At 36.7% G+C, this 13,169-nt stretch overlaps 1 protein-coding gene across 5 annotated transcripts in view; it reads right to left on the bottom strand.

Moving 5' to 3' along the window:
- The window catches only part of SMARCA2 (SWI/SNF related, matrix associated, actin dependent regulator of chromatin, subfamily a, member 2), a 120,048-nt gene that overhangs the window by 14,470 nt on the left and 92,409 nt on the right, over positions 1-13,169 (bottom strand). For all 5 annotated transcript variants that reach the window (XM_055698385.1, XM_055698389.1, XM_055698387.1 and 2 more), the window contains one exon: positions 1,782-1,999. In XM_055698385.1, the coding sequence (XP_055554360.1) occupies positions 1,782-1,999 (218 nt within the window). The remainder of the gene's footprint in view (positions 1-1,781; positions 2,000-13,169) is intronic.

Below are 13,169 nucleotides of genomic sequence, written 5' to 3'. Positions count from 1 at the left end.
ACTCTAGAACCCAAAGATTTTAAGATATTAAAGCTTCCTGATGCCTAAATTTGCAATTCCATTCTGTCCCAGTTTTCATAGGACTGGGTGGTTTGGTGCTAGCTCACGTAACAGAACACAAGAATTTGGAACTCTTCAGCATAGCTCATTGCACTGAAGACTTCAGTTTAACAGGCATTTTTAGTTCCTAATAGAATAGAGCTCCATATACTTTTTAAAGTGGGAACCAATTCTGTCTTCCACAGATGTGGGCTCCTGGGAAAGGGAATAGTATGCCTTGTCACTGCATAATAGCACAAAAGAGTTAACTTGTTTGATAGAGAACAGATACAAACTTCCTGGGGCATAAGTGACAGGAAAAAATCTTTTCCCCAGTAACTATCAGTAGCTATCCCGTACTGCAGGCTAGCAGAAGTAACACTGCTTGTTATTTTAAAAATGAGAAGTATGTAACCTGACCAGAAGTGCTCAGCTTCAGGTGAAGGCTCAAGGCCAGGGGTCCAAAATGAAGAGAAGCTTCCTTGCAGCCCTGACTGAAATACATGAACTTAAACACTTCTCTATTCTCAGTTTTCTATTAGTTAAGAGTCACAGCAAGCTGAATACACTGAAATTGTAGTCAGCTTTCTGCTCATCATGTTCATTGCTGTGAATCCTGTTCTGATGCAATACACTCTTTGATGTTAGAGAGAGCCCACAGATCACAGAATGCTTGATTTCAACAGTTATGTGCCAAAGAAGTCAGGCATCGAAGCTCTGTGTGCTTCACCAGGTACTGCCCAGGTTAACCTTGTACAGGCAGACCCAGAACAGCAGCTGCAAATAAAGGAAGAAGTGCAACTTCCCATTTCAAGTCACAGACTGAAAGTTGTTAACATGCAAAAATTACATCATTACACTTACGCAGGTCACAATGCAAATACTTCTTGATTTTCTCTGAATGCATTTAATATTAATTTAGCTTATGGTTGCTCCTTATATGATTTAAGTAATTCAATGTACAGCAAAAAAAGGGGTAAGTACAAGGAAAGTTTTACTGATTTTTGGTAAATAGAGTTGAGTTTAAAAATACAACTTTCTCAAACAAGTTTAATTCAAAGATGCCACTAATGCTCTGTTTGTTCTTCATGAAGCATTGATGATTTTCAGTTCAAAAACCTGCAAAACTTAAAACTTCAAATGATATTTCAGATTAGCAGCAATATTTTTTCCTAAGGCATTGAGCATTTTCTTACATTGAAAATAGGGATTTCTTGATAAACAGGCTTCAATTTCAGCTGCAGACAACATACTATGCTCAGTATTTCTACAGTTTTCCCTGTGGCAGCTCAGAGGCACATGGTATGAGCCCTACATTTTTGGGGCAGTCTTTCAGGTCATGGGTTCTCACCATTAATGTTAACTCGCATTGATAAATCTGGAGCTATGTATTTGAAAAGATTAAGCTTCAAACATGCTGTACCACTGAACTGAAGGAAAATCCCACTCAAGGTAAATGTTCTTAAGTACACCTGAGCAGAATTATTTCATTTCTAAGCAGGAGCTCCAAGCCTACTTTTGTATTTCAGTAACTTCCTATCAGATGAACTTTAAAAAACCCTCCACAAAGAGTCAGACTTAAAGGATCAGGCCCTACATGGAATTACTTTTCAGAAATGCTTTGTTAGCAAATCCTTCTAAAAACCAAACCCAAAAAATAAACCTGTTGAGAAATGCAGAGAGGTGTATCAACAGAAGAGGGAGAGAGCACATGCAACACAGAGAGACTGTCTCCAACTCACCTATCCTTGTAGTTTACCACAGTATCAATGATAGCATTCATTTGTTTGGTCAGTTTGGGTGGGTTGGGTGACAACTTCTCTGCAGGAGGTCTGCCTCTTCTTTTCTTTCCTTTCTCTCCGTCCTCCTTCCCAGAATCTTTATCCACATTTCTGCGTCTCTTCCGTTTTTTAAGCCGAACTTCCTCTTCCATTTCTTCCAAATTGCCGTCTTCAATTGCCTGACAACCAGGGATTAAAAAAAGTATGTTTTAAACAAAAGAGATACTGCAAAGGGAAATAACAAACTATGTAAAAACAAAAAAACAGCCCCACAGGATGCAGAAAACTCAACTCAAAATGTTCAGCTCATTTATAAGTAAAACAAGAAACTGAGTTACTGGCAATCAGAGAGACACTAAATATTAACTTGTTCTAAGAATCCCACTATCATCTAAATAAATGAATGTTTAGCTGAACCTTGGATTCCACACCTTTCTCGCTCACAGTTTCACGCACAATAACGGCCTCTGGTACTGTGTCAGTTAAGTGTACAACAAACATAGATTGGTTCACATCAGCGGCAGTTCTGGTTTATGTAGTTCCATGCAAAACAGACTCTGATTATCACATGTTTTCAAACAGGACAGTCCAAACTATGCTTAGCTCCCGAAGCCAGATCCCACACAGTTCTTTGTGCACAAAAGAACACACAGATACTTTATGCAGTAATGTCTCAACTTCTCTTCCAAATAGTTTAAGCAACTTCCAAATCACCTAAGTGTTAAAACCACCTCTAAAATGTATCATTGTCTTCTAGAATAGTAACCCATAGGCAGAAGCACTGACACTACAGTGTCTTGCTGTGAAAAGCACTCATAATATGGGATGAAAAAAAACCCCAACAACCAAACACAAATGGAAAACACCAACCAAACGTCCCCAAACAAACAAACAAAAAAACCAACACCAAAACACCAAACCGCACACACAGTCACAAACAATGAACACTAGTTTCAGTTACCTGGAGGTATGCTTTTAACCAGACCCAGCAGCACCATGCAGAGGGATAAAAAAAAAAAACAAAACAAAAAACTCTACAAAAAACCAAACTAGGAATAAAGGAAACCTGTTCACATAGTGACTATCAGATCCATGTGATAAAGCAAGACGCTGAACTTTTCTTGATTTGGGAAAGCCAACAAAAGAAAAGAAACAAAAATACTGGGTCATAAGAGAACTGAAATTAAAAATAATTTTTAAAAAGCAACAAAATATCTTAAGATTATGCTTTCTGATTAATGATTTCTCAGAACATAACTGATGTTGATATTTGTCCCTTTTGCCTCTCAATATTGCCTTAAGTACATGCAAATGCTAATCAATCCTTTCTCGTAGCTGAAAGAGCTCTAATCATAAGGCAATTACCTTCATTTCTCCACAGCACCAAACATGGCTAATATTTATGATCATGTGAGCATAACCATCAATATAAAAAGAGTGATCATAGCCCAGACATAATTTTTCTCAATTGTGTACAATGTCTCTTGAAAAACGTTTTGTGAACAAAACCTGATGCACAACAAAACAACCTGACATGTTAAAAACACCAGTGGGATTTCAAAATCTGTTTCCTATGCACACTCCGATGTGCAAATCCACAGAACAAACACAAACGCAGAATCCTGAGGGACAGCCTGAAACTAGGCCTTAATAATCAAAAGACAATTTACATCATGCTTCCACAGCGTTCAGATAACCACTATGAAGGAGGCTTGAGATCTGATGAGTTAGGAAGAAAAGAGAAGGAAAATAATAATCTGCACACAAATTCATTAATATTCATTTGGCTAAAGCAGGACACCCACTATAAACCACTGCAGCTAACGAAGAAAAGGAAATTTCTCTGCATATCTTGGAAGCTAGAAAAGCTAATAATAAATACAGCATGCAAGGCTGTCAACAGTTAATGTCATTGCTCTCCTTAAGCACTCAGTTGTACATTGAAATACGGAGAACACCGACTTCTGATGTGTTACACACCTACACATGCCTGTGATGTCGTTCTACTGAATCTTCAAGACGGCAATGAAAAAGGATATTTACCTTACCACTATCAGCAGGCCGGCTATCGGAAATCACAGTTAGTGGGGATAAAATTAACAAGCCAGCAAAGCAGCGAGCTGCTAGTCTCTTCATCAGCTGATCAGGAAAAAAAAGAGAGCTGGGGAAAGGCTATGTTTTCATATACAAGTAATTTTATTTTACTGAAAATTTAATACTGAAAGGATTGTGGATACTCAAATCTGCTGTTTCATTCTACCTACTACAAGGCCTGAAGCCTTCCTCCTTCAGACTGCTTTAATATTGACAACTACTTATCATATTTCTCCCCTTATTATTCTAGGCATCCAAATGAGATTTTTAGCTGGGCAGTTACTGCTTATTGTTAGCATTTTAATTATAATATCACAATTAGACAATTTAATGTATGATTTTAAAACTGCAATAGGTTGCATGCATTTTAAAGATGCATTTATTACAGAAAATGTATTCCTATTGCTCTGCAGTGAATAGATCTGGTTTTGGCTATTGAAACTGGCAAAAAAAAATATCTATTCTGATTCACAAGAAATTAAAGAACCAAACCAAGTTATCATCTTGTTAACTTTGGTAACATTTTGTTGTCCTTCAGAAAACTGCTATTCACTTAACTAAAATTTATTTATATTTTTGCTTGCTTGACAAATTTTCTACCACCAAAAAAATAACAGTGGTGTTGTCATCACAGTTTACTAACATCTAATTTTAGAATTCTGCATAAAATTTGTGCTTGGAGTAGGCAAAGTTTTGGAAAAGGATATCAGCACAAAGAGAAAAGGTAAGTAAAAAGGGGTTTTTATATATATATTACATATAGCATTGTAGTAAAGACAAAAAATAAAAACCCAAGTAAAATAACATAGCCTCTTGCACTCTAAAAATCAGTGACAAGCAGATAGCACATTAATTCCTAGCATACTATAGCAAACAAATATTAAACTCTCTGCTTAGCTAGTATCAATTGATTACTATACTCCGCTTTCAAAAATTTATACACATTAATGTAAACTCGGACAGTTTTCCTTAATCTAAGACTTCAGTGACACCACTTGAAAATCAGTGTGACAACACCAGCAGTCCAAAAATGTTGTTATTGTGACTGCTAACATTAGTTCTCAAATGGAAATTTTTTATTTTGTATATAAACAGTAATATTTAAAACTAAACCTATATGAACTATGCCACCTCTAAAGATGGCTTAAAACTGTATCACACAATTATCAGAGATATTAATGCTCTGTATGTACATCCACACATATGATCCATGCATGTGTATATGAGCAACAAAATATTTATTAAACTAATTTTTTCTGAGCTCTTTGTTTAAAAAGCTTTACTATTCTAGGGCTGAAGTGCCATACTGAAAAGAATGCCCTTCCAAACCTTTACCAGTACGATAATGATACAAATCCCAGACACAAATCTCCAGTTCCTGACAGATGATGGGCTATGTGAGAGTACAAGATAGCACACACACATCTCCCATGCTCAAACGCCTCTAGATTAGTGAGGTGAACAGCAAGGGTGTGAAGGAAAATAGTACAAAAATAAAAATTTAACACTTTTCTTCCCTTAAGGAAACTGCACAAAAGAGTACAATAAAGTTTGAAGACTTCATTTTTTTGAACGAAAGCTGTGAAAATTTGATGTCAGTTTTGCAAAGGGCTGGGTACTTCATGGAAAGCAGAGATACCAGTGGAAGTGTGAGGACCCAATGTTAAGCACAGTACTGACAAAATCATCCTGCTTTTCTGAATCATACTGCTGTATCCTGGTCCATGTACACAACAATTTCCTTGCTAAAGAGCTAAGAGTACACAGCCTTCTCAGGGCACCAGAATTTTAAGAAAGAACATACTGACCATGGATTAAATAAACCAAACTGCCTTTCTCCAAAAAGAAGCATCCCACTCCTCCCCCAAAAAAGCTAAAAGTGGATTTTTCAGAAGGCATCCCAGACAGCTGTTCTTCCTATTGCTGCTTATAATTACATTTCAAAAATGTATTATAATTCAAAATGGAAAATAGCTGTTTTGAGGTAGAAGCATTCTTAGTGAACATGGATATAGCTACACAAGCACCACAGAAACAAAGTAAAGATGACATGGAAACTTCTTTTTCCATTTCAAGAGCAGGATATGATGTATGTATCCTTAACTACTTCTTGACATCATAACAGAGCATCACAATTGAACACCATTTCAATTAAGAATTATGGACCCAAATAAGCACTAAGAGCTCTGACTTTCATCTCCCAACTGTCTTCTGCAAGTCAACAATCATGTTAGTCTTATATTCATTTTAAATAGATTTTACAGGAATCATGTAACTCAAGTGTAGTCATGCAGTGAATCAATGGAGGTGCTCAGCATAAAACCAGTTTTGGTGTCTAAGGTCTGCCCTAGTATTTAGATGACACAACGTTGTAAGGCAGTTATTTTTCCTTTGATTGGAGATAACTATAGTATTGTTAGAAGAAAGTTAAGGCATAGTGAAAGCTATTGCTACTACTTACAGTCAAAGAAACCGTACACTCAAAACAAAAGTGGTAGGCAGCCATGCACAGTAAGTCTACTTACTGAAATAATGCTGAAAATAGGTTCAGATTACATCGAAAATGGACACATAACGCAAGAACTCTTCCTTTGTTCCTCTCTGATTTTATCTTAACAAAAGGAACATTAAGATAGTGTGCCCCCTTCCCTTCAGGCATCAGTGCCCTGTGTCTCTCCAACTTGAACTTGAGTTAGAAGACAGCTTCTGACTAACATCACCATGTGAACAGATTTGCTAACATGCTAATTAAACTCCATGTTTCCATAGAAAGCATATAAAACAGAGATGAAGAGAAAAAAAAGTCATCTTCCCTACTCCCTGAACAAAAACTCAATCATGCAATTTCCAAAAGAATGAGCTTTTCCAGGAACAACAAATAACTTCCCTGAGAATTGTACTGCCTACCGGCCACGAGGCAACTAAGCTTAAAGGGCTGTTAAGCACTTTAAACCAAAAAAACACATCAGTAACACAGTTACAAACAACAGTTGACTGCTTTGCAAAATGTTCCCATTTGCCAATTTGGAAGACAAGAAAGAAGTAAAAGAACCCTACAGGAGGCTAATAACAAACATGGAAAGCACCAACACCTGGTCTACCTCACCCTACCAATCTTGCTCTGAGGCACAACCCTTCAAGTCCTCTACTGAAGTCCAAGGGAAATTCGACTTCCTTTCCTCCTTCTGTCTTGCTCTATTTGAAATCCTGCCCCTCTTGATTTTACATTTTTGTTCTCAGATTATATCTGACAGTTGATGAGGACTTCAACTTTCCAACCTGAACTTCATTTTCTCAAAAAGATCTGTTCAAAATCCAGTTCTCCTCCTTAGTTTCTCAACAGTGACACTGTTGGTGTTTGGGACTGTTTCTAATTTCCACAGACTGGATTTATTTGTTGGTTCTTTAAAGCAAGTTCCATTACATTGTAACTAATTATCTCTTACTTGCTTAATTATTTGCACAGAAACTCAAGGTGCTTATTTTTAATTAGACATTAAGAAAACAATAATACAAATTAAAAATAGTTTTTCTTTACATTTTTATTTAGACTGAGGCCAAAAAGACCTGTTAGAACCTTGTAAGAAATTACTTAAATTTAAAGAGAAATGGCCTCAACTAAAGCAACAGAGTATAACATTAAAAAAATACCTTATATTTACAATATTTATAGGATCAAAATTTTAATCTGCACTGAGAAAAATATTTCAGATAAACTATCCTAATATTTAGTTTTAATGTAAAATATCTTAATGCTTAAGTTTAATCTTTAATGTGGCAATCACTAACTGAAGCATCATGCAAAGCCAGCACTGATAAACTTGCTCCAAGTTATAGCGAACTATGTTGGCAAGGATATAAATTTTCTTCTGTTCAATCCAGTAAAAAAATACAAACCAATAATCAGTATCATTCTTCCTTCTCCTAAAAAGTAAACAATTATTTTAAACGGAACCACTCTGATTTTGCACCTAAGACCTTTTCATGAACTTTGGCGACAGAAAAACTCAAGAACACAATGACTACCAATGACACCAGGACCCACAGCCTGCTCACAGAGCACAAGGAGAGTGCTGCATTAGGTGGAAGGAACTGGGTGATAAAATGGAACAAGTGTGTCATGCTGACTATAAAGATGCTTTGCGTAACTAATCAGAGCATTGAGAAAGTACATACTTACTATATTAAGAAACTAGAATGTGGAACTACCAGATATCATCACTGCTCCATGGTTTACAGCTACTTAGCCACACCTTTATTAAAAGACATACAGAACTATCTCTTACTGTCTCCTGCAGATTTCAAAAGTAAAGCGTGATTTACCCCTCCCCTCTGACATACAGCTGTACTTTATATCTTATTAAGAAGATTTAGTTTGAACACCCTCTTCACCAAGCCAGCCTAATTTAGGAGCAGCAGAAAGGGGCGGGGGGAAGGGAAATCCAAACAAATTCTATATCTGAAACTATTGCTATCAATCTCTTGCTCTTTATCACTGAACTGTTTTGTTGTGATGGGGTTTTTTCTGTTGTTTTGGGTTTTTTGCCCCAAATCTTCTCCCCTTCTTTTCAGAGAGCTAGATCACCTGCTGAACAACTTGTTGTCACTTGGGAGTAATAGCCTGTTTCTAAACACAGTGAAAAAACGCTGTCATTGAAGACTGGAGGACAATATATAACGGACTTGTGAAATGTAGCACGTGAAAGTTGCCAGATGATAAAAAAAAATATTCTGAAAGTGATATTATAATAGCAGTTCTGAATTAGATGGTAACCCCTGTAGTTTGGATGGCTCAGAACTTTACAGCATATTGATGACTTGAAGAATAAACATTGTTGACACACTGGCATAGGAAATAGTCACAGGCATCTTTGGAAGTATAATTAGAAGTAAGATTTACAGAATAAGTAAGATTAACTAACTTTAGAAAGACACTGCAAGGCTATTGCTTATGAAAATACTGCAGTCAAATTTATGGGGGAGGAAAATAATAATCTTTACAAACTCACATATGTAAAGCAATAAACTTCAGGTGACCAAAGTTATCTTTCAAGACTGACTTAGTTGAATTAATTTTAGTTTGAAATTCTAACTTCAAATAACTAAATGACAACAAAACAGGGAACTATGATTAAGCCATGACGTGTTTTTTTTTAAAGTTAATATGATACAATTTTTCTATACATACTTGCTTTTAAAATTGGAGAAAATGATCAATTCTTTAATGTGCATACAGGGATATAATACTCACTTCATTTAATTGAGATGGATAAAAATCGCAATTTACTTTTGTACATTAGCTTTTATCTACAAAATTTATAAAGAACACTATTAAGCCATGAGTTGCTACACCTCTGCTAGACACAGAAGAAATCTGATTTCTTTAAGTGTTCCTTGCAAAAACTGCTTCAGATCAAAAAACAAAGATCAAGAATTATAGGAACCTCTTACAAGCTTGATACGGACAGCAAAAGTCTGGGTTATTTTGATGACTGCAGGTACCAAAGCCTTATTGAAGTAAAATAGATGATCAGGAAATCCAAGAAAACCTCTAGCAGGAACTCAAATAAGGAAGCATTTCATTTCACACTAATCATAGAAAGGTCCTTCATGTTTCCTAAGGTTTAAGAAAGAGGGCTCTGACTGCCAACAAGTCTTCCTTGGTACCTGCTGCAGTCTTTCCATTTGTGAATGATCTATGACATGCAATTCTCACCAGCACAGAAAAACAGCTGACGGAAGGAAGATACATGTTTCCTGGCTTCAGATTCACAAGCAATCCATCTTGAAGTAAAATCTATCATGACAGAGATGCCTCATTTTTTCCTCTTTATCATGATCAGTATGATGGAGATGCATATGTTTGTTGCACTGACAGGATTCTTGATCATTTAGTGCCTTTTTTGAGTGAGGAAGAGTGGAAGGGGAAGGGTTTCTTCCTTTTTTATTTTCATCAGCATTTTCTCCCTGACTTATCTGGAGTTATGATCCAGGAAAGCCTATTTCAGCTGTGTAGATGACAGTATACTGACAACAGTATTGTGACATTATCAGTACTCCAGTCACCCTTTTTTCCTGATCAAGTACATTAGCTTCCCTACAAGAGGGGGCAAGGATAATTAATTGCATGAGAAAATTACCCTTTTCTGACATGTGCCAGGTGGAGGTGGGGGAGATTACTTTTCTCATTTTTTCCTAAATTCCTTTAAAATAACAAGCATGGAATTTAGTCAACAACATAACACTTTCGTGTCCTACAACAGAAGATATTCTATTTTCCTTGGCATTCCTTTGGAATGGGAATTAATGGTTTATTTTTTAATTTATTTTAAAAAACTTTCCAGGGCTTAGCCACTCTTCATTCAAAGAGCATTGCCTCTCTTTTCTTCTGAGACCCTACTAATCAAATCAGAAAGATACCTGGTATAAATACAGGGTTGTCCTGTTTCCACTGTGATAGAGTTAATTTTCTTCTTAGTAGTTAGTACAGTGCTGTGTTTTGGCTCTGATGTGAGAACTATGCTGACAGCACACTGACCTTTTCAGTTGTTGCTGGGTGACGTTTATACCAAATCAAGGACTTTTCAGTTCCTTGGGACCTGCCAGCCAGAGGGCTGGAGGGGCACGGGAAACTGGGAGGGGACACAGCCAGGACAGGTGACCCAAGCTAGCCAAAGAGGTATTCTATACCATATGGCTTCATGCTGAGTATATAAGCTGGGGGAAGAAGAAGGAAGGGGGGGACCTCTGGCATTATGGCGTTTGTCTTCCCAGGTAACCATTATGTGTGATGGAGCCCGGCTGCCCTGGGGATGACCGAACACCTGCCTGCCCATGGGAAGTGGTGAGTGAATTCCTTCTTTTGCTTTGCTTGCATGTGCAGCTTTTGCTTTACCTTTTTCCTCACCTTTCCATTTTGTTATTACTATTATTGTTAGTATTATTGTTGTTCTTACCTCTTTATTCTGTTTAAATTATTAAATTGTTGTTATCTCAACCCTTGACTTTTACATTACTTTTCCAATTCTCCTCTCCATCCCTCTGAGTAAGGGGGAGTGAGCAACTGGCAGTGTGGTGCTTGGTTCCTGGCTGGGGTTAAACCACAACAAGGGTTTATACCCTTACAAGATCAGTCCTTCAGAAAGAAATGGCATTTTTGGCTCTTTCCAAGATCACATTTATTTTCAGTGAACCTTGCTAACATTTGCAGTGACAAATATCTTTTCTATGATAAACATAAATTTGAGTAAGCACTGGACAAAGGTAAGTGGACAGGAACAACTCTTGCTCTGCAACACACCCAACAGCTGGATACCATATCATAGTAGAAAGTTTCCTATGAAGAACAAGCTGCCTCTTCTACTGTGGAAACAACAGAACTGAGGGCTGTAAAACAAAGGTATGATCAGCAGATTTCCAGTGTGAAATCACTCATTTTGAGCCAAATCGTTAGCCTTAGAGTAAGTGAATTTGGCTCTCGAGTGAACAGATATCCAGTGATGCCTTCTAATTGCTCAGAAAATATTAAAAGTGTTTTCTTTTTTTGTGATCAACAGACTAACAAAAGGCTTCCATTTTTAACAGGTGAGCATAAATTTTGCACATGCCCTGAAACACTACTGTTCTTAATACTATAGCATGAGAGCTTATAGTACAAAGCTTAAACTGTCACTTTTATTCATGTCAAAGTAAACACAGCTTCTGCCAGTAGTCACACAATTAAGTACTTTCTTCCATATGTCCTCCTTCTCCCTTACATTCAAGTATATCCACACATTCTTAAAGAGGCATTTTTTCATTCCAAGTTTAAAATGTGGAAGATAGCTAAATGGGAGCAAAATGGAAAAAATAAATTCAATACAAACCAGATAAAATATATTGCATAAAACAAACAAAATGAAAAAACCCTCAGCTTTCAGAAACCATTATAGTTTCATTATTTTTCAAGGGGATGTTCACAGGATCTCTTGTATCTATGTATTCACAGCAAACAGCTTAAGGATTTTTTTAATAGCATGGGAAATTGGTTATAGAGATCTATCACTATTAATGCAGGTACTCTGAGGTAGTTAGGAATAGGAACCATGCAATGCTAAGAGAGTATAATATAAGAAAACGCATGGCAAGAGATCAGACTTGACTATTCACTTTCAACGCCAACAGAGGGAAAAAATTTACTCATTGAGATAGATGGTGTTTGAAGAATAAACAGTGGGAGCTAGCCCTTTAAGACAATCCAATAGAGTTTTTCAGTAACTTTGCAGAATATGGAGGAAGATAGCATGAAATGAAACCTAGTCAAACTTTGGACAGCTTGCTGAGAATACTTAAGTTTTATGTATCTTTTATGTATTTTATAGCAAAACACTGTTTTGTGAGGCTAACTTCTAGCAGTGATGCAGTGAGTTCCATGTTTTCAGGATGCTTCTAAAGCTGCAGTTAATCAGACTGGCAGGACTTACAATACAGCTTGACCCTTAATATGCATATCGCAGCAAAAAAGTAAAAATCTAATGTGAACACTATCTGTCTAGCGGGCTTTTTGGGTCTTCTGGGATACATTGCAATGCAAATCAGTCTGACAAGAAAAAACTATTAGCTAAGTAAAGACCAACTGAAGAATACAAAGAAGATTCCTGGAAAGGCCATTAGGCTTAAATTTCTCAACAGAATAACATATAATATAGTATAAGGGCACTTATTAAATAACTAAAGCAAGGCTGTAAGCAGCAACAAAGTCCTATGGTTCTGAGTTTGAAATCCAGCTAAAAACATTTTATTACATTGTGAGATGCAACTGAAAAGAATACATAATGGATATCCATCAAACTAATTTGTAACATTCTCAACAATTTCAGAGTACAGGATGAAATTATAAGGTTATGATTACTGGAAAGCTTTTGTGGGATGTCCTTTTTTAAAGTTAAAATTCCACTGTTAGAGTAAGGAAATACACTGATGTACTCATTAAGCAAGGTAAGATGATCCAGGAAGCCAACTGCTTAAGGCCTTCCACTCACGATATGCCTAAGGATAGGCTGAGCAATTTTTGACAAGTTCAGTCTGAAACTTTTCTGTTCTTCCATATTTCTCAAGTTAGTACTTCCACACATGTTTACATACAAAAAGAGACAAATTGCTTTCATTTAAGTTGTGGGGTTTTATACAAGTTGCAGAAGCAGAGCTCTGCATACATACACTGATCCATCAAAATGATTACTTTTGCCTGCCATGCCTGCTGCCCCTCACCTTGCC

This window comes from Falco cherrug, chromosome Z (genome assembly GCF_023634085.1).
Source record: "Falco cherrug isolate bFalChe1 chromosome Z, bFalChe1.pri, whole genome shotgun sequence".
Lineage (NCBI taxonomy): Eukaryota > Metazoa > Chordata > Aves > Falconiformes > Falconidae > Falco > Falco cherrug.
This window is presented reverse-complemented; position numbering and strand designations above follow the sequence as displayed.